The 21,754-nt window shown below is 31.5% G+C and overlaps 2 protein-coding genes and 1 long non-coding RNA gene across 3 annotated transcripts; all 3 read right to left on the reverse strand.

Annotated features, from left to right (window-relative positions):
* Positions 1–105: 105 nt before the first annotated feature.
* On the reverse strand, positions 106–995 carry LOC128280505 (uncharacterized). Its single transcript, XR_008270594.1, has 2 exons — positions 810–995; positions 106–509 (listed from the first exon to the last, which is right to left on the reverse strand). It is a non-coding gene; the product is annotated as an uncharacterized LOC128280505 (long non-coding RNA).
* Positions 996–4,299: 3,304 nt separating this feature from the next.
* Positions 4,300–5,160, reverse strand: LOC108456386 (E3 ubiquitin-protein ligase MPSR1-like). Its single transcript, XM_017754979.2, has one exon. It carries the CDS (start codon positions 4,972–4,974, stop codon positions 4,432–4,434), a length of 543 nt encoding a protein of 180 aa, XP_017610468.1. The 5' UTR covers positions 4,975–5,160; the 3' UTR covers positions 4,300–4,431.
* Positions 5,161–5,699: 539 nt separating this feature from the next.
* Positions 5,700–10,230, reverse strand: LOC108457376 (granule-bound starch synthase 2, chloroplastic/amyloplastic-like). The gene is made up of 8 exons (XM_017756399.2): positions 9,577–10,230; positions 8,240–8,762; positions 8,051–8,115; positions 7,876–7,953; positions 7,660–7,770; positions 7,447–7,491; positions 7,158–7,331; positions 5,700–6,897 (listed from the first exon to the last, which is right to left on the reverse strand). Exons 1-8 carry the CDS (start codon positions 9,874–9,876, stop codon positions 5,941–5,943), a joined length of 2,253 nt encoding a protein of 750 aa, XP_017611888.1. The 5' UTR covers positions 9,877–10,230; the 3' UTR covers positions 5,700–5,940.
* Between the last annotated feature and the right edge of the window lie 11,524 nt (positions 10,231–21,754).

Consider the following 21,754-nt stretch of genomic DNA (forward strand, 5'->3'; position numbering starts at 1 on the left):
TGCCACATGTGGTTCGGCTATATGTGACTAAAGGTGGTAAAGCCAATTGGCTTGATATGGTAAGTTTAGATAAGGACAAGGTAATTAGGGTGACGATTGGATAAGTTGTCAATAATGTCAAATGAGATTTAATAATTGATGTCATATGTAGTGGGCCAAATTTGCCCGGGCCCACTAGAAACCCAAATACATATATAATATAAATAAATAAATAAATTTAAAACCCAAGTTTTATAACAGTCCCATTACATGGCCAATAATAAGCCCTATTACAAGCCCAAAGACCCAAAACAGTCCCTGTGGCCCAAATCCAGTGGCCCAATATTTAAAACAAGTCCAAACGACCCTGAAGCCAAGCCAAATCTCAGCAAACCCTAGGGCAAAGGGGTACTCGCGCCACAGCCTTCACGAGCAGCACCCACATCGCGCCACACCCACTCTCCGTATGATACTAGCGTCTCAGCAGCCATGCCACGCCCAAACCATCGTACCTGAGTGCGCACCCGTACCTGCAAGAAGACAAACAAAACAACAGCAAATAGGAAAAAGAATTTGTATTGTATTTTTATTTTTATTTTTGGGATCTTTTTGATTCTGTTTCGGCTATAAAAGCCATGTAATAGCCTAGGTATTTTTTTTACGCAACCAAAAAAAACAAAAATACAAACACATATTGTAAGAACACGCATAGAACACAATCAATCGAAAAGCAGAGAAGGTGGTTCCCTCTTCTTTAAATCCCATGTTCTTATACCTATTTCAGTTGATTCGTTTTCATTTTACATCAAAAAAGAAGGGTAACGCCTTACCTTGAAAACGTGCCACAAGATCCCTTCCTCTTCGCCGGAATCGAACTGTAGAGGGGGTCTTAAGGCTGAAATAGGGACTCCAAGGTTCGAACGGTTTAGTCTCCATTCATGGTGGTAGGCTGGAGTCAAGAGGAACTCTTGGGATTCGGCTAAGGAGCAAAAAGAGGGGAGGTTGATGTTCTGCTAGGGTTCGGCTGAATGAACCCATATTTAGCCTTTTAAAGGAGCAAAAACGGCGCCGTTTGGGCCAAAGGTAATGGCCAGAAAACGACGTCGTTCGACACTACGCTCGACGACCCAACTCGATACCCTCTGGGATCCGCGCGTTTTCGTGGTGAGGGGTTAATTGCACATTAAACCCCTCCCTTTTTGCACCGTGTTTAAATCGGCCCATCTGCGCTTCTTTCTCGTTTTTTAATTTTCTCCTATAATTTGCGCTATTTTGCTATCTAGTCCGCATTCGTATGCAGTGTTTTAGGGCATGGACTTATTCCATTTTGAGCCCCTATGCTTTGTACGCTTCGCACTTTAGTCCTCTTTTTGTTTATTTAGTTTATAAATTACCCCTTTTGTTTGGGATTGTTTCTAATTAAATCCTTTTTTTCTTTATAGCATTCTTTTCTTGGTTACCCATTTGTACATTTTAATCCATCTTATAATCGCTTTTGTTTCATTATTTTTTATGATATTGCCATAATATTGTGCGTATTTTCTATAAATGTTTTACACTTCGTTATATATACATATCTATGCATGCTAATAAGTTAATTTCGTTCTATGTACACTATTGATGGCATTTTATTCCCTGCATGTCTTTGAAATTTTTACCTTGGCACATATTTTTATTATCACATCTCATCCCGCTGTTTGTTCTACATACTTTGAATTATTATATATATATATATATATATATATATATATATATATATGTGAATATTATTCAGCATCTATATTTGATTTATGTGCGTATGTCATTGAATTCATGGTATTTTATACTTGTAATGCTCCTTACATGTAAGTATGTTTTAAACCTATTACGTATATAATTTATAATAAAATCAATTTAGTCCTATACATGTTATTATCTCTATGTTATTTTACGTATATTTTCTTTCAAGTTTATATGTATATATATGCACACTCATTATTTTAATAGATTCTTTATCTAAAATACTTTTTGCTTTATGATTTATCAAATATTCTCTTTATATATATATGCTAAATTATTTTTAGAAACTTCATTCTTCTTGTAATTATTAAAATCATTATTTTTTTAGTATATCCTCATATTATATTACTTATGTGTTTTATTATAGTCTATTATTTAAATGTTTTAATATAAGGGCATGTGTAGTTTTGAGACTAACTTAAAATTTATATTATTAATCTCTTGATTTCTTTCCAATAAACTTACACGTATATAAGTTTTATAAATCTATTTTGTGTATTATATCTCATCACGTATTTTATCATCCTTTCATATTATATGTTATCCAAGTTATCATATGCTTTGTCAATTTTCGAATAAATTCGCTTTTTAAAATGTTTTGCACATGACTCGATTCAAAATTGTATTTTATAATATCCATTTCAATAAGTATATATATAAAATTTTATTTTTATGCAAATTTGTCAACTCATACATTATGTGTTTTAAAAATATTCATTCTACAATATATATATTTTGAGGATTGCATGTGTATATTAAGCTTGTCATTGTTTTACAATAATCTTATACCATGTTGCTTCTTTGGATTGCATTTTATTTTATGCCTCTAATAATTTTATTATTATGTCATGTATGCCGTCGTTGTATTTTATTTATTCATTATTGCCATGTTAATCGGTCTCCATGCGTAATTGAAATTGAGTTATATTTTCAAGTCGGTTATACTTAGTCGCTTAGGTGTTTGTTAGTCGATTAAGTAAATTGTATTGCCTCCGCTTTCCTATTGTCACGTTTTATGCATGCATATATCACCTCATATCATCGTTTTCCACGTGACTTTTGAAATGTGGTTTTATGAAATCTCAATTCTTAAAGTCGACTCCATGTTATTTCAAGTAAGATTAACACATTTTAAACTAATTCTATACTTATTCTTTTTAAGAATTCTTTAAAACGAAGACGAGATTCGATATTTGGCAATTCGCGAAATAGTGCCCTAACGTGTTGGGTTGCAATTTCGCATTTGCTCAAAATAATCGAATATTACTTCAAAATTTCACTCATGTCTTCTAAAAACTTTTTAAAACGAAAGGCAATATTCGGCATTTGACAATTCGAGAATCATGCTCTATTGTGCTGGGTTATGATTTCTCGTTTGCTCAAAACAATCGAACATTCCTTTATATTCTCACTCATGTTTATAAAAAATATTTAAAAATGAAGGCGATGTTCGATATTTGGCGATTTGAGAATCGAGCCCTATCGTGCTGGGTTGCGCTTTTTCATTTGTCCAAAACAATCGAATATTTCCTCAGAATTTCACACATATTTTATAAAGTAAGGCAATGGTCAATGTTTGGAAATTCGAGGAATCGTACCTTACCGTGCTGGGTTTCGATTTTTCGTTGGACTAAATAGTTGAGCATCCTTCTGTAATCCTCGAATTGTAAATTTTCGGGCGTCAAAACAAGAAGATTTTTGACAATCAACTCGGGTTACTCAAACGTTATAAAAGGAACCACATTTTAAAAACTTTTAATTTAGACACAAGGACAATATTTAATCGATTTGGTACCAATTTTGGGCGTAATGAGGGTGCTAATCCTTCCTCATGTGTAACCGACTCCCGAACCTATTTTCTCAAAAATTCGTAGACCAAAATCTTTGTTTTAGCAAACTAAAAATGTTATGACTTTATTCTTAGGTGGTCCGATCACACCAAAACAAAGATCAGTGGCGACTCCATATTTTCATTTTTCAAAAAGTCGATTTCACCATTTTTCATTAAAATTAAAAATTTTAAATCGAGGGATGATTTCGACATCATAAATGACGGTTGGGTGAGATTCTTTGTGCCACTTGACCCTGAGAAGTCCTCTTAAGGAGTTTCTCTAACAAGTTTAACTAATAACTGTTCACGAGAAGTGATACTTAAAGAGTTGTCAAAAAGTATTCTCAAAGTTTGGGGTATAACACCCCCAGGTGGTTTAATTAAGGGGATGCCCACAAAAAGTAATGCCCAAATATTTCTAGGAAAATCATAAAACTCAAAATAATTTAAAAAAAAAAGTTGTAAAAAATACAAATCAATCATACTTTGCTCTACTTCTTTCATTTCAATCCACTATGATTATGAATGTTCGAGAATTTGGTTCAAATGGTTGAATGGAATTAAATATTGATATGAAATTTTTCTAATATATATATATTTTAATATAGGATATATTGAGAAGTTGACGCTGTCATGACTATCAATGTATCAATATTAAGTGAGATGATGAAATACAAATTAAGTAGCAACTAGATTAAAAAAAAATTCAATTATCAAATATATACTTTTAGATAAGTTAAGAAAGTACAGTAAATAAATTATTGAATAAATTCTTTTACTTATTTACAATTTAGTCGGTTAAAAAATATTTCTTTAGGTACGATTCAGGAAAAAAGTATGTGTCAATTGCTATCCGTGTTTTGATTGGAAGGCGTATCATCCGTGTTGCAATTGGAATACCCATCATCATCAACTTGACCCGAATCAGGTTGACGGAAAGCCCGACCCGAACCCATCATGCTAGCCAAGCTAGCAAAAGCAAAAACCGACTGCAAAAATTCCAAACCATTGATCTCCCCACCCTCCATTCTTCGCCGGCCACCATTACCCTCACCACCTCCTATTTCAGCCGTCTCAGGCGGCATCAAGAATCGACAAACCGGGCATAACCCATGGATCAACAACCACTTCTCAATACAACCCGAATGAAACACATGCTTACATGGCATCTCCCTTCCTTCTTCTTCAACTTCAAAATCTTCCAAACAAATACAACAATCTTTGCCACTCTCTTTCACTTTTATCCTCGGCATTGCTTCTATGGAAGCTTTGGAAGCTGGCGCCGGCCTAAGTTTATTTTCGCTGACGACTCCTACGCCGCCGATCTGGAAAACTACGTAAACGACAGGACTAGGCTGTTGGCTCTGGGTAGGAGCTTCCGCCATACTTGGAAAATCAGAGAAGCTTAAAGAATCTCTAAGAAGAAGAAAGAGAAAACTTTGAATTGAAAAAAAAAATGTGGAGAAAGAGAAGATTTTTATAAAAGGAATCCAAAAGCCTGGAAAGTTCGGGATTCCAGGATGTTTGATGATTTCGTTTGAAATTACGTAAAATATATTCTAGAAGTTTCTATTTTATTCATGTATTTTCTCTTATTTTTGAATAATTTATCAACTTAAATAAAAAATTTAAATAATTTAGTCATCAAATTATAACTCTTTTAATTAAGTGACTAAGACAAAAATTATCTAAAGTTTAATGCTTAATGGTATAGTTTACTCAAAAAATTATATTTAATCTTTATACTTTAATTTGATCAATTTTAATTTTTAAATATTTTAAAATTTAAAATTTTAGTCTTAACCCAAATAAGAATAATTAATCTATTTGGTTAATATTATCAAATATCATTTTTAAATAAAATAAATAATTAAAAATATATTTCATATTAAATACAATCATTCGTACATCACACGAGAATCTAGTTGTCCTCTATATCCATATAAAATTATCCATTCATTATACTTTAAAATTTAATTAATTATAGTTTTATATTAGTCGACAATAGATATTCCGATTAGGTTACAAAAATACCTTAAAATTTTTGAATTGCTTATTATCAATTGTAATATTCTAATTATCAAAATAATAAATGTAAATTCACATAATATTATTTTACATTAATTATATAAAATAAATATATTATTTACTAAATTTTGAAAAATAAATACAGTAAAAATGACATTATGGGACTAACTACGAATCCTGGCAATGTTGGATACAATACATGCACAACAAAAAAAAAGAGAGCAAAAAAATAGGAATAGAACATTAATACAACATTTGAAAACGAGACCCAAAATTTGTGGTAAAAAGGTGATAAGAGGGTTCATTCAGATCAAACAGAGCTCTCACCACTGATATTTGGCTGCAACAAGCACTTCCTCATACTTCTCAGCTGCATTGTCCCAGCTCAAATCTTGCTTCATTCCCCGTATTTGTAACCCTTCCCAACTTGTTTTATACTGCCGATACGTTAACAAACAGTTACCTAATGCATGTATCAACTTGCCTGCATCCGCACTGTCAAATGTCCACCCGACCCCCGACTCTTCAAATGGATTGAATTGCTGCACTGTATCTCTCAGTCCACCGACTGCATGGACAACTGGTATTGTTCCATAGTTCATCGCATATAGTTGGTTTAGACCACAAGGTTCAAATCTTGATGGCATGAGTAAAATATCAGCCCCGGCTGTTATACGGTGAGCTGTCTTTACAGAAAACCCTACCCATCCTCTTACTTTGTCACGATGTTCGTTTTCGAACTGTCTAAGCATCTGTTCTAGGTCAGGTCTGCCGGTGCCTAACATGACTAATTGCACATCTTGGCCTATCATCCAGGGAATTGCCTCGGCAATTAGATCAACACCTTTTTGTTGATCTAGTCTCCCAATAAAGCCAAGCAGTGGGACATCTTCGCGAACTGGCAACCCGAGCTCCTTTTGTAGCGCGGCCTTGCATTTAGGTTTACCGGTTTGCAGTGTTTCCAAGGAGTAGTTAGTATAACCATCGGATTTGAGGTGAATATCGTATTGTGGATTCCATTCCTTTGTATCGATTCCATTGACTATTCCCCTCAATTTCCAATCATTTTCATTTATGATCCCGTGCAAACCCCAACCACCATCTGCAGTTTTAAGCTCCCAAGAATATCCACGGCTAACGGTGACTACTCGGTCAGCCGTCTTTAGTCCGGCCGCAAAGATATTGAAGTGATCACCTCCAATCGGATCATATAACTTGAAAAGGTCCATATAGTGTTCTGGTAGATCGACATAGCTGAAATCCTCCACAGGCCCCCGACCCTGGATTCAAATAATCAAACATACTTGTGTTGGATGTATACGCAAATACAACACAAACCCAAGCCCAAGGAACATAGCTCGAATCTTTCCACTTTTTGGTTATTAATCATGCATTCCGATGCAAAAATGTTTAGAGATAAAAAAGTGAATACGCTTGGGAATCAGTTTCATTTTCATGAAATGCAAAGCAAAAATACCAATGATCCGAATCTGTTTTCACTATAAAAGAATGCATCGAGAGAATCCTCAAAAGGACAAACCTGGTGAGCAATATTATGGATAACAAGAACGGATCTCGTGAAGGACATCAAACCATTGTCCCGATAATATGCCTTCAAGTACACTGGCAACAAGGCCGTATGCCAATCATTAGCAATGAAAACCAGATTACCATCTCCGTAACAGACACCTCCACAAGGAACATGCCAAGGAACCTGAAAAAAATAAACCGACTTCTTCAGTTTCCGACACTACTAAGATATAATCAATATTAGACTTAACTAAAATAAGTCAATTTCTACATATTCTTAGGCAATCTAGTAATCGTACCTCAACTGCTGCTTTGCAAAACAATACCATGCGCTTCAAAATATCCTACACCACAAGACTAAAGTTAATTAAAATCAAAATATTTGAACATAGCCATGTTGGAAACATGCTGGTATCCAACCTCACACTTGAATTCGTGTAACATACATAGACTACAACCAGCCAATCACACTAATATAAGATGTTAACAAAGCACTATAAAAGACATTCTACCAGTCGGTTTCCTCCGTATATGTTATTCTGCATATTCTGAAACATGGGACTATCCACGAAAACAAAATCAACACCATCTACATAGGCTTGGAAATAGGATACTTCCAGCTCCTGCAAATAACATAACATGAGAAGATTATGCTGTAGGATTACCCGATTTTGTTTAGCCACCAAAAGCTAAGTAATTTACGACAATATGCAATAGCGCTGTCTTACCTGACCGTTTACCTTGTACCTCTTTCGAACTCCAGTATCTTGAGAATCAGCATAATTAGCATATCGAGGTGCCACAACCTAAGCAAAAAACAAATTTTTTGCTAAGAAGCCATATTAAGTAAGTGCCATAGCCATCCGTAGGTTGATCATTGGGAACAAAGATACAAAATATTACCATAACCCTGTGTCCACGACGAGCCAAAGCCTTTGGCAAAGAACCAGCAACATCTCCTAGCCCACCTATAATAACAACGCATTAGCCTCCAATTACATTATGAAGGATGGACAAGTTATACAATGCCTGCCTATCAAGAACAGAAAAGAGAGACTGCCACCTTGGATTATCTATCAAATGGTATATTACCTGTTTTAGACCATGGGGCACATTCTGCTGCTACTAATATAATATTCATGACATTTACACCAGCTAGCGGCGGGGGTTTTTCATCTTCAACTGCAGCATCATCTACCTCAGCAGCCTCTTTCGAGTCTGCTTCAGTTGAACTTTCTTCCTCTTCGTCTGTAACTTGGGCTTTGGAACTCGAGAGATAAGAAGGAAGCACATCAGACTTAAATGCTTTAGAATCAATGGTTTTGGATTGTTTGATAGAACCATTATTAGAGGAAGCCTTTTCAGGAGCCAAATATAGTTCCGGTTTCTCTTGGACTTCAACTGAAGGTAGAATCTTTGATACATTCTTCGTAGTTGAATTAACATGACTGCTTGAAGGAATGCTACCATTTTTCACTACATCCACTCTGTTATAGCTTCCAGAAGTAAGATCTGGATTGGGAAGAGAGCTATCCCCTGAACTAAAATCTTCATCTTCATCTTGGTAGGTAACACTACCTTTTATGGAAGAAACCAGTTTCCTTCTTTCAGCAATCTGCCATGGATATAGAAAATCAATAACATCACTAAGGTTTCAATTTTCACTAACCAAATCAGCAAGCGCTTATAGCTCTTGAAAGGCAAGAGTTGACTCATAATATCTTAAACATCGAAAATTTTATCATTCATAAAGCTAGTTGATGTTTAGTATGATTGCAAGTGCTAAAAGGTTTTCAGCACCAAAATTTCGACCACCGTAGCAACATGAAGTTCAGAGTCCACAATGCCGAATGAACCAAGAAATAGACTGATAGCCACCAAGAACCAAAAATACCAAATGCTTGTTAATGTAGAAGTAATCTAACACTTCAATAGTAATCTGAGGAGTTCAATACCGGAAAAACAGATACCGGTTCCGCAATGACATTACCCATTCTGAGTAAATATATATTTCAGACACCACAGAGGAGTAAAAAAATACCCTTTATGAATGTAAATTTGTAATCTAAAAGCTTGTTGAGTAATATGAAATGGCAGATTCCAATGGAACCCTATCTCTTGAACTAATCTACAGAGACTTACTGGCTATTACAGATATTTTATTTCTTGATCCCTTAAAAAATTGTTAAGTCCAGAAAGATTGATAGCCATAATTCCCTAATCCCAAGTTTCTTTATCTTTCTTTGCTGCAAAAGGTAATAGTTACAAAGTCCACATTCAATAAAGTAAACAAAGAATGAATCACTTTGAAACATATATATATATATATATATATATATAACATAAAATTTTAATCCAAAAGAAACACGATTTACAAAAAAAAAAAAGAAAAAAAAGAAAAAAAAAGAAATTAAGAAAGAAAGGGGTACCTGTTGAAGTAGGTCTCTTTGCATGGCAAGAACTTTCTTGCTCTTTTCAATGGTAGCCTGAAGTGAATTTTCAGAGTCATCACCATCACCAAAACCAACAACATCCCCAGTACTAGCTACTCTCAAAGGCTTAAATCTAGAAAGCTGTTTCCCTTTGTTATAAAACAAAGAAACCCCACCATTCACAACACCCAAAGTCTTCGTCTTTCTTGACCTAAAAGTTGAAAAAACAAAAGCTTTACTTTCACCATTTCTTTCAATTATAAAAGGTGAAGAACAACTATTACCAATGGAAGCCATTTTTTCAAACTAACGAATCTTTAGCAATTACAACATAATTTTAGGGAAAATGGGTGAATGGGCAAATTATTTATAGTGGAAAGGTATGGTTTCTTTTTCTTTTTTTTTACATCAAAAGATTGAGTGAAAAAAAAACCATGGAAATTAAACAGGAAAATCTGCGTTGTTCTTTTAAGTGGGTCCCAAGAATTTGGAAATCATGGAGGATAAAATGTTTTTCTATTTAAATTTTCTCTTTTTCTGAGGTTCAAATTAGCTGAGAAATTGGGAACAGAAATTAGGAAGGTTGCTTTGCTACAGATCTGGTTTTGGGCCATGATTGTGAGAAAACAGATGAGAGGTTGATGAAATTTTCTGTTATCGGTTTAATTTAATATTTTTAAAGTAATTAATATAAGGTCTATGTCTGCTATTAGACCCTCTACTTTGTGTTGGTTCTCGATTTAGTATCTATATTTTTAAAATTTTGAAATTTCACTCCTGAACTTAAATCTGATCGGTTAAATTATAGGGTAATCTATAAAAAAAGCCACTTTTGTTTGTCTCATGTTACATTTTAGTCACTTATGTTTAAAATGTTATGTTTTAGGATCACTTATGTTATTATTTTGTTATAAAGTGATCACTCTACTGTTAAGTTTTGTTATCTCTCTAACGGTAATTGTAGGTGACAGTCCAACTAAATTATAGGTGCCAACTTAGATTTTTAAATGGGATGAAAATAAATTTTTAATTAAAAAATTTTAATTAATTAAAATTTTCAAACCTAAACCTTAACTAAAAAACGGTTCATCTCCTCTTTTTAATTTTTCTTTTGTCTCTTTTTTTTTCAATGGGTTTTTTTTTCATTTGATTGGAAAAACTATTATTAAGATCAAAATAGTTGAAATCAGCAATAAGAAAGAATAATCTGGAATACCCACAAAGAGATTGTGAACATACAAGTTAATTCAAATCAGAAAAAATTTGATTGAGAAACCAATTATTCAAGAACTGTGAAAGAACTAGAAAATATAATAATTAGGAATAAGAACAGTGAAAGTAATAGCCCTTTTCTGAAAATTTTAAAATTAGCTTGAACGAAACATGTTTCTGGTTGTATTTTATGGGATGTCTATTGACACAAAATAAAATACATGTTTACAAAAAATTTCAAAAAGTAGAAGAAAATAAAAAAATTTAATCTAGGGTTTTTATTAAACAATAAAATATCTAATTTTTTGTTTTTCAGTACTGAATAAAAGAGATAGAGGAATACAAAGAAGACATACCTGAATCTTCCATTGAATCCATCTTTATAAAGCAGTCAATTTGATTTCAACTATTTTAATCTTAATAATAGTTTTTCAGTCAAATGAGAAAAAAAAACCCATTGAAAAAAAAGAGATGGAAGAAAAATTAAAAAGATATGAACAGCTTTTTTAGTTAAGGTTTGGGTTTAAAAATTTTAATTAATTAAAAAATTAAAAATCTATTTTATCCCATTTAGAAATCCAAGTTGGCACTTAAAATCTAGTTGGACTGCCAGGTAGGATTACCGTTAGAGAGATAACAAAACTTAACGGTAGAGTGACCACTTCGTAACAAAATAATAACATAAGTGACTAAAACGTAATATTTCAAATATAAGTGATTAAAATGTAACCTGAGGTAAACAAAAGTGACTATTTTTGTAGATTACCCTAAATTATATTATTAGTCTTGTATCGTACGTAAAATTAGAGATTTTGTCCATGTTCTCTAACTGGATTGCTTTTAGTCATTCTATTTTTTTTAATTTTGAAATTTTTAATTTTAATGTAAACTATAATCGTTAAATCTATGAACTAATTTTTGTAAGTAGTTATTCATATTTTCGTTAAAAAAATGATTTGGCTATTTTTTTCAAATTTAGCTTAAAAAAATAAGAGTCAAATTGATAAAAAAATATAAATGTAGAGCGTTAAATTTACTATTATGTCATTAGAAATCCAATTTTACTATTGGTAAATTACACTATTAGTCACTAAACCATGGGTAAGCTTTTGTTTTGGTCACTTAACTAAAGAGCTACAATTTGGTCATTGAACTATTCAAAAATTTTTATTTTAGCCACTGGGCTGTTAAAATTAATGCTATATAGCTTTCTTTATTCGTACTAGCTGCACTAATCAAAAGCTCTCTTTCCATTTCTCTTATACAATTTAGCTTTTTTTTTCTTCATAAAACAACTTTAAAATGTATGAATCTTCGAACCAAAATCCAAACAACTTTTTTTTTTTGATCTTTGACACTGATCGTCAAATTGAATTGGATCTAAGGTGTGTTCTTCTACTTATCAATGGGTATTGATTTACTGTACTGATTGTCGAATTGTCGCTTGGAGATCACTGGCGAAACTTTAAACAAAAAATTAACAACTCAATGATTTAAATAAAAAATTTTAAATAGTTCAATTAGAGGAGAGCATTCGATCGAATCAAGTGAAAAAATTTCGAATTAATCGAGTTGACAAAACCTATTTTATTATCCTAACTCGATTTGAATTTTTTTTTCGAATTGAGTTGAATTGAATGAAATTATTTTAGTTAAATTAAAAATAAAACATGTCAAAATAAAATTTTATTTTAATATAACTAATTTTATGTTAAAGCACATAAATTAAAACTCATATATATTTGAAAACTTTTTAAAGCAAATAATAAAAAATAATTTAGTATAATAAACTTGAATCATTAATTAACTTATTCGGATCATCAAAATTATTATTCTATAAAATTTTTAATTTTTAACTTTCTTTATATATCTCTTAGATTTTTTTGAAATTTTATATATATTTTTAAAAATATAATATTTTAAATTTTAAAATTATTTAAAAAAAACTGGTCAATTTTTATTCAATCAATTCATTAAGAACCATTTGTGGGTAGAGATGGGAGTTAGAGTTCAATTTCATTTTCCTAGGAAAAATATCTCTGTTTAGGACAAAAGTAATGGGGTCTCTTTTCACCACAATTTAAAAACGTGGGTTTAAGACAAGGAACAAGTTCTAATCACTCTTTGCCCACCAATCATTTTCTTTTTACCTTAATTTCTTAAACCATTTAAAATCTTCTATTAAATTCCAAATAATCTTCTTAAATTATTTTTTTTAAAGTTTAATTAGTGAACTCCAAACGATAAATTAACGATTATAACGATAGATTAATATTTATCGACGAGTAAAATAAAAATTACCCTAAAAAAGTATATATATGCATGCAGCTATGACACATGGACAGCGGCCTCAAAATTTGTCCATGAAAATAGGCAACTGATCTTACAAAGAAACCAACATTATTACATGGCATTAGAGTAATTTGAATTTAAATAATTTAAATAAAAAATATCAACACAATTGAAAATTCCAAATGTTTTAAAATTTGAATTGTCCCTAATCGAGTTAATTTCAGTTTTAAGTGGCACACCATTTGAGCCATAGTTGGTTTTAAACATATGTGCAAAATCTGGGCCTTCCATTTGATATGAGGAGAAGATTTGAGGTTAAATGAGAGCCGTAAAATTGGAATTTGCTTCTTTTTGCATTCAGCTGGAAAAGAAGAAGATGGACCACAAGCAAGCAGTTCTCTTCTGCGTCCAATCTTGTTTAGGTTTCTCTGTTTCAGAGATAATATTATCAATCATTGTATACAGACAAAAGAGATTCTTTGCAACACCTTTGTTAAACCACCATTTTCGTTCCGTAGTTATTCAATTTTTATCATGTAATTATTTAAAAAATTTGATCATTAATCATTACCACGTAATTATTCAAAAAATTCATCATTAATCATTAAATTATTAATGGGGAGATAATTTGGTAGCTTTTAAAATTGGCATTAATACAACTTTAAACCTTCAACATTTATACATTATATCAATTAACCTTCACTATTTACACATTATGTAATTTAGTTTTTTTTTACTTTTATTTGTGATATTAAGGGTTAATTTTAAAGAATGAGAAAAGTTGAAAATTATTATCTTATATTTTTTTTGGTATTTTTTTATCAAATTTAGTTGTTAGATTTATTATTTTTTTAGGTTTTTAAGTGAAAGGTTCACAAAGAAAAGAAAATATTAAAAAAACTAAAAATCAAGACTAAATTAAGACAATGTATAAATGTTTAGGGTTAAAATTACTATTATGCCAATTTTAAAAATTGTTCAGTCAAAAAATCAAATAATTGGATGACCATTTTATAAACTTTTATAGTTGGGTAACTACACCACCGCTCTTATGATGTTGACTTATTTAAAATTATGTGTTATTTGTTTGAATTAAATAAATATGTTTATGAACATCAAGAGTGGGTTTCGATGGGCGGTGCATTTATCTATGGTTAGTGTAAAAACAACTGTAGCGTTGAGATTAGATACTATAGTTGTTAAAACTGATTGTCAATAATGGCAATATAGAACAATCATAAAACAATAAGAATGAAAAATAAAACACATAGATTTTACGTAAAAACCCTTTCGGGAAAAAACCATGGGTAGGGAAGAAAAAAATTCACTAATGTTGAAAATCGAATGATATAAGAGGAGTTTCGATTACATCTATTTAAAGGTTGAAAAACTTTATTTTAATCAATGTCAAATAGAAGAAGTTCTATACGAATTCTACTTGTGCAACATAGTCTGTAGCTCAGATCTCCTAGTTTGGCTACTGTATTATTTCTTTAACAAGAATTCGGGTCACAGAATTCTAATAGCAACGATATTGCAATGTGAGATAAAAAGTAAGCTAAACATACTGTACTGCACTGCACCGCGCCCAATCACCCATTCAAATCCATCTCAAATGAACATATTCACAAATATTAAATAAATTTTTTAATAAACATATAATCAAACATATTTGTGAATAATAAACTAACTAACTTAAATAAATAAACCACAAATAAATAAATTTATTAGTACTTTAGAAGTAAGTATTTAACAATTACAATATAAATAAATAAAGTAAATAAAATTGATATTAATAATCGAATGATAAATAAAATTTTAATTAGATTGAAATGATTTATCATACGTGTTTTAAATAAGTTTGTTCGTGAACAAAAATGAATTGAACATGCTTTGTTCATGTTCAGTTGTTTGATAGATGAGTCTCAAAATTTTATTCATATTCGCTTATTTAACTTAATAACGATTATAAGCATGATTATTTACGAACTATTCTTTTAGCGTTTTTAGTGAATTGTAAATGCAATTACAAAAACAAAGAAAATGTAAAGAAATTTATGTGATTTTTATTGCTGTTATTCTGAATATATAGTCATAACAATACTCCCTCCACCAACAAGAACCTGTCTGCAAGATTCCAGTTAGGAAAATGTTGGATCAGTAACTCGATGTCCCTCCCACTGAATAAGTCATTGCTCGACTGAATGAGTAGTCTTTAATCAAGAACTGCAGCTGGTTGCAAAATCAATGTGAAAATAGAATCAACCAAATCTAATTGTATGACTTGCAGAGCAATCAAACATGAAAAAGAGAAAGAATATGAGCAGAATCTGAAAGCTCCAACTTGTGTATAACTTCAATTGTAGGGGTCGGAGTACCTTCTGCTGAGTTTGTGATGGTGCTGTAGGTGAATCGAATTCTAGCTAAAAGGCTAAAGTTTCATATAAACCCAATCTCATTCCTCAAAATGAACCTCTTGTCTACGTCGATCAGCCAAAGATTTCCTTAAATTCTGTTTAAGCAAGGAGAGAACTTTATCGCGATCTAAAATGTAGTTTTCAACTAATGCATTACCACTCGAATCATGTAGGTTGAGGGTGACCATATAAAATCTCAAACGTAGTTATTTGAGCAGAGGTTTTGTAGGTCGTGTTATACCAATATTCGACCTGTTAGAATCAAGGTAAAACTACAAAGTGAATGAACAATGAATAAAGAAATGAATTGAGTGCAATCTGAAATTTATCTATTCTGTATTTCAGAGTTGAAGTCCTTTGTACATTGTTAACGTTGTATATATAGAGAGTTTTGAATAACTGCTCTTTGAACAGACTGCTAGCTGTATCAACTGCTTCAGTTGCTAACTGACTAACTACTCCAACTGATACAAACTAACTCTGTGAACTTTATCATATGATCTCTATCACAACCCATGGTAATTTTTTGTTTCCAAGTGGTGGGATAATCCGCAACATAACATTGTAAATAGGTTATTTTGGTCTCCAGCTTGCGGGTGGTAATCCATGCTGGTGACAAATGTTGTGCCTTGTAGACGATGAAGTTCTCGCCATAACTCCATTGTCCTAATTTCAACAGGTATTCCATGAAGTTGAACAAAATCTGCACAAATATAACTATGGATGCACTAGAAAAGTTAGACAGTAAACCGATGACATGTCCATATTTGGAGAGCTGATAAAATATCGCCATGATGATAGTTTTGCCTTTGAATGCTGGTAACCCAATAATCAAATCCATGGAAATTCCTTTAAAGACCATCCTTTAATGTAAAGTTAGGAAGGCCCTGCTTATCATGTAACAAACGTTGCTGCAAGTCAAGTAATTCAAGGTGATCTTTGTTAGTGGTGTTTAAATCCACCACAACATCAAATTCAACACGAGATAAAGCAAGAAATTGAGAATTCTAGACTCTGGAAAGAGAATCTATTGCACTGTTCTACTTGCTCGGACAATAAACAATATCAAAATCATAGCCAATCAAAGTTTCAAGCCACTTTTGTTGGTCTGAAGTTTAAATAACCTGTTCAGTAAGGTTTTAAAGTGGTTGTTGATCAATGACTATAGTGAATTTGCCTCCCAAAAAATATTGATGCCACTTCGCTACTGCTTGAGTGATGGCATACATCTCCTATAGGTAAGTAAAAGCTAATTGCATTCGGGTACTAAGTTGCTGGCTAAAGAAGGCAATCGGGTGACAGTCTTGTGATAAGACAACACCTCCATGACGCATCAGTCTCAATAGTGAAAGGTTTGTTGAAATTGTCTTTCTTAAAGAAAGTTTCTCAGAGGCTTAGCAATTGCCGCATAATGGTGAATAAAGCGTCGATAGTAACTCACCAACCTGAGGAACTCATGAATGTCCTTGACGGATTAAGGAGTAGGTTAATTTTAAATAGCTGACATGGTTTCATTAGAATCAAAATTGTTGGTGGAATCTTCATTGATCCGGGTCACATACAATAATTTCTTCTTTTTTTGTTGTAGTGTTAGCACACTTAGCCTGGATTTACCCAAACCCATGACACTCATGGCAATAGAGTTCTTCCTTCTTCTCTCCCTTGGCCACTTTTTTGATAACCACTCCCTTGAATTTATTCTTGGGAATGTTTTTGGTAACCTCAAATTTCTTGGATCTTCTGGACCGCTTCTTGAATGCTTTGTTAAAGTTCTGAGTAAGCAAAACATTTGTTTTTGAAGATCTTCGATTATAAATGGAGTTGGTCATTGCATATGTCACTTGCAAAACAATACTCCTTTCTCCATCGGCTTTGCTTCATTAACTTCATTTAGAGCCATCTCAAAGGTTTGCAGAGAATATCCTATTAGTTCATCAATCCTCATGCTATCTATATCTTCTTCCTTCTGAATGAAAGTGACATTGATGGCAAACCTCTCCGAGAATGACCTCAACACTTTTTTAACCAATTTTGAGTTCAAATAGTCTTCTTTTAAAGAGAATTTAGACATATCATAAAGCTTTGCATTAAAATCACCAATAGTTTCTAAATATTACATTCTCAAGGTTTCAAATTTTGTGGTTATGATTCACATTTTAAATCGTTTCACTATGTTGATGCCTTCATGAATAGTTTCTAGGATGTCCCATGCTTCCTTAGTAGTTGTCCACTTCAAAGTCCTCTTAAATTCTTGTACATCAACACACAAAAGATAGTATAAAGAGTTTTAGAATTGACATTTGCAAAATGTGTTTGATCAAGTGCCTTAAGTGTAGTATTTTCATTTATGTAGACTTATATTTTTCGAACAAATTGATTTAATAAAATATACATTGATTACATTGATAGTCTTTGTATATTATTCTTAACGATTTTTTGCACATAAAGCAAATTTGAAGTAAATATTAGCTCACTACTTATCTAATGTTTAACTAATAATAAGCGGTTACGTGGTTGGATTGTAATATGAAAAGACAATTTGCATTAGTAGATAAACCTAAACATGTCCTCAGACTAATCAGAAATGAACAAACTACTTGAAAGATTGATATGTCATCTATTAAGTCCAATTGAGGTGTTGAGCATCGAAGTGGATGACTCCCAAAAGATAGAGATATAGATGTGACTAACTAAACTGACAGTACTTTAGACAAGACCCAAGTAGAATAGATCCTAGATTCGTTTATGGATTTTTTCACTTGTGACATTCATAGTGTGGTATACCTGAACTCTGAATGAATGATGGACTATGTATGCGTGACCCGTATACTTTGATGCCCAATGCAAACTTAGGAGTTCTTCCTATTTAATCTTAATCATAGGTGTTCACCATCCAGTGAGGACTAAGTGCCATGCTTTTCTCATCAGTGGACTTGATGAAGGCTTTCATTCTTGCCTTCCAATAAAAGTAGTTAGAACCCTCCAACATAGGGGGATGAGCAATTGAAGATTATTCCATATCTAGCAATTAACAACACTGAAAAATATAAGTTAAGTGAGGTATTCTGATACCAAATGTTGAAACATGCAATTGATAGTTGCTTAGGAAAACAAAGTGTTTCAATGAAAGTGATAGCTGCAGTGGCCACTGAAGGTGACATTGCGATAAGAGCAGAGAAAACAAGAACACAAGTTGTTTATGTAGTTTGGTTTCTTTATTCTACGGAGCCTAACTTAATGAGTAAATCTATTATCTTTAATTTCAATACAACAAGTGATTAAAGTTTTATCACACTTTAGTATAACAACCTCACTTTTGTACCTAAAGATCTAAATCACTCACTTCTAAGTTCTCTAGGCAGTAAAGCATTAAAACTTATTTACTATCTCAAATGTACTCACAAAAATAAGGTTCCTCAATGAACAAATAAGTGCTCACAATACTCAATAAAAAAAACCGATACAAGTTTATCAAATATATAAGAGTTTCAAAACTTACAACATATTAGATAAATTACAATCTAACCTCTTATTGAAGATATGTTATCTTGATCCATTCTCCATAATCAAAGGGATTTGATTCAATTCAATCTTCAAGATAAATTGCTTCAAATTGTTTGATTATAAACGAACTTTTAAACTTATACAATATTAGCATCATTTAAAATTCAAAAATTTTCTTTAAAAAGTTATTAAGTTCAAACATGATAAACAATGGAATTTGTCACCATGCTAGCTGTAATGGCCATTACTGTTAGCACTTCCCATACTACTTTAGAGACTTGCCTCAACAAGAGTCACCGTAAGATTTTTCTGATGCTTTTTACAACGTTTTCTCTATTGCTGTTATTATTTTAGTGATGTTTTTAAACGCCATTATATGTGAAAAAAAAACCGTTGTTGTCTGCAACTAGAGGTGTGCATGGGCTGGGCTACCCGGCCTGGCCCGAAGACTCGCCTGAAAATTAGGAGGGTTCGGGTAAAAATATAGGCCCGAAATATGGGTTTGGGCAAAAAAACGAGGCCCATTTAGAAAATGGGCTGGGCTCGGGTAAAATTTTTTTGGCCCGGGCTCGGCCCGAATTATATAATAAATATATATTTTTTATTTTTAATCATATTTATATTTTAATTTTAATTTTAATATAATCAATTTTTATTATATTTTTTAATTTGTGTATTGTTTTAAGAATTGTTTTAATATATTTTTTATTTGTTTCTTGTTTTAATATTTGTTTTAAATGTATTTGATTATTTAATATATTTAAATTTTTTTTAATGAAATAAGTTAAAAAAAATTTAATATGGGTCGGGCTGGGCCGGGCTCGGGCTTAACAATTTTATTTCGGGCCGGGCTTGGGCAAATTTTTAGGCCCATATTTCGGGCTGGGCAGGGCCCAGGCCTAGAAAACAAGCCTGAAATTTTCAGTGGGCCCAGGCCCGAACCCGGCCCGGCCCGGCCTATGCACACCTCTATCTGCAACATTTGTTGTAGTGGCCATAAAAAACCTATTGAGCAAATTGAAACACAACACAAATACAACACTAAGAAAATAATTAAAACACAACATTACTACACGGTAAATCAAAATTTGCACAAATTAAATTATTAAAATGTAAAAAAATTATATAAATTCATAATATTTTGAATATGCTAAATATATATATATATATATATATTTCTTATTTTTGCTTCCTATCCCTTATTTTCCCCTTTTCTTTAATTCCTTTTCCATAAAAAAATTTGAAATATCCAAAATAGCACCTTCAACCTTTTTAATACCCAACCATAGTTTTCCTAAGCAAGTTCATCCGAAATAGAAATTGAGCATTCTCTTTGCTTGAAATACTGTTACACATTGATACCTCTCAAACTGAAAATTCACTATCTCTCGTGAATAGCATTGTAAAGGTGAGTAAAACTCGATTCTGTTTGAAAAAAATTTAAAAAAATTTAAATTTCGAGTTTCAAGTTCAAGTAAAGTTAAATTTTACAATTCAAATAAGTGTAAATATTCTTTTAGTCCCCGCCAACTTTAAAATGAATAAATTAGTCTCTCGCTCAACAAGAATAATAAAATAATTCAAAATAATTTTAAAATTCAAAATATTTATAAAAGTTCCAAAATTTATATATTTTTTGAAAGATTATAAAAATTCTAAAAATATATAAAGAAAGTTAAAAATTTTAAAATGTTCAAAAGTAATAATTTTGGATACCTAAATAAGTTAATGATTCAAGTTTATCATATTATAGTATTTTTTTTTGCTTTGAAATTTTTTCAAATATTTGTTATACTGTAACAATATTTTAATTTGACATGTTTAATTTTTAAGTTAACTTAAACAATTTCACTCGATTCGACTTGACTCTAATTTTATTTCATTTGATTCGATTCGAAAAAATTTCAAACCAAAATAGAATGATAAAATAGGACTCTTAAACTAGATTAACTAAAAAAATTTCACTCGATTCAATCCAACGCTTACCCAACCTTCAATTTTGAAGTTTTATGGATTTTAATTTGCTTTGAAATATTGCAGAACATCTATCTATCTATTTATTACAGAAACATGCTGCGTGATAAAACTGTCCGTACGTCTGCTTGTTTGTTGCCACATTCCACCTTGTTTTTACCATAATATGCAACTCTCCATCCCTTTTTGCATGCCATAGTGTATGCAACTTTACATATATGCCAAGTGAGGAACCAAAGATTTAGTATCACCATAATGTTGGCTTAATACCTTTCTTTTGACTCTTATAGTATAGTTAAATTATCATTTTAGTATATGTATCATTTTTTATCGGTTTAGCTTTTATATTTTATTTCTGTTATCAATTTGAATCCTATACTTTACTTTTATAATTCTTGTTACATAAACTCAAATTCCGTTAAAAAATTGAACCTAACCAATGACACTACCACATGTAAAGAAAAATGAAAAATTCACTTAAAAGCTAAAAAAAAAATCATTAAAGTTCCAAAAGAATAAAAATTAAAAAAAAGTTTAAAAATCGTAATATTCTTTTGAAAATTATAAAAATTAAAATTATAAGTATACAAAACTTCAAAAAAATTAAGAAATAAAAAATTTAAAAATTGTTTGGAATTTTAGGTTTTTTTATTTAGAAAATTTTAGAATTTTATGAAAACTTTTAATAATTTTATGGTATTTTCACTTAAAAACACAAAATTCCTTTAAAATATCAAAAATTCATAAAAATGCAAAAGATCCCTAATATTTAAAAA

The sequence above is a fragment of the Gossypium arboreum genome, chromosome 9 (genome assembly GCF_025698485.1).
Source record: "Gossypium arboreum isolate Shixiya-1 chromosome 9, ASM2569848v2, whole genome shotgun sequence".
Lineage (NCBI taxonomy): Eukaryota > Viridiplantae > Streptophyta > Magnoliopsida > Malvales > Malvaceae > Gossypium > Gossypium arboreum.

What these genes read in the sequence shown, in the direction of transcription:
- LOC108456386 (XM_017754979.2), bottom strand. Translation starts at nt 4,974, where the DNA reads ATGGCGGAAGCTCCTACCCAGAGCCAACAGCCTAGTCCTGTCGTTTAC.
- LOC108457376 (XM_017756399.2), bottom strand. Translation starts at nt 9,876, where the DNA reads ATGGCTTCCATTGGTAATAGTTGTTCTTCACCTTTTATAATTGAAAGA. An exon ending in TGCCCCATGGTCTAAAACAG is followed by an intron (nt 8,116 to 8,239) that starts GTAATATACCAT and finishes TTGTTATTATAG; the next exon opens with GTGGGCTAGGAGATGTTGCT. An exon ending in TATACGGAGGAAACCGACTG is followed by an intron (nt 7,492 to 7,659) that starts GTAGAATGTCTT and finishes CTTGTGGTGTAG; the next exon opens with GATATTTTGAAGCGCATGGT.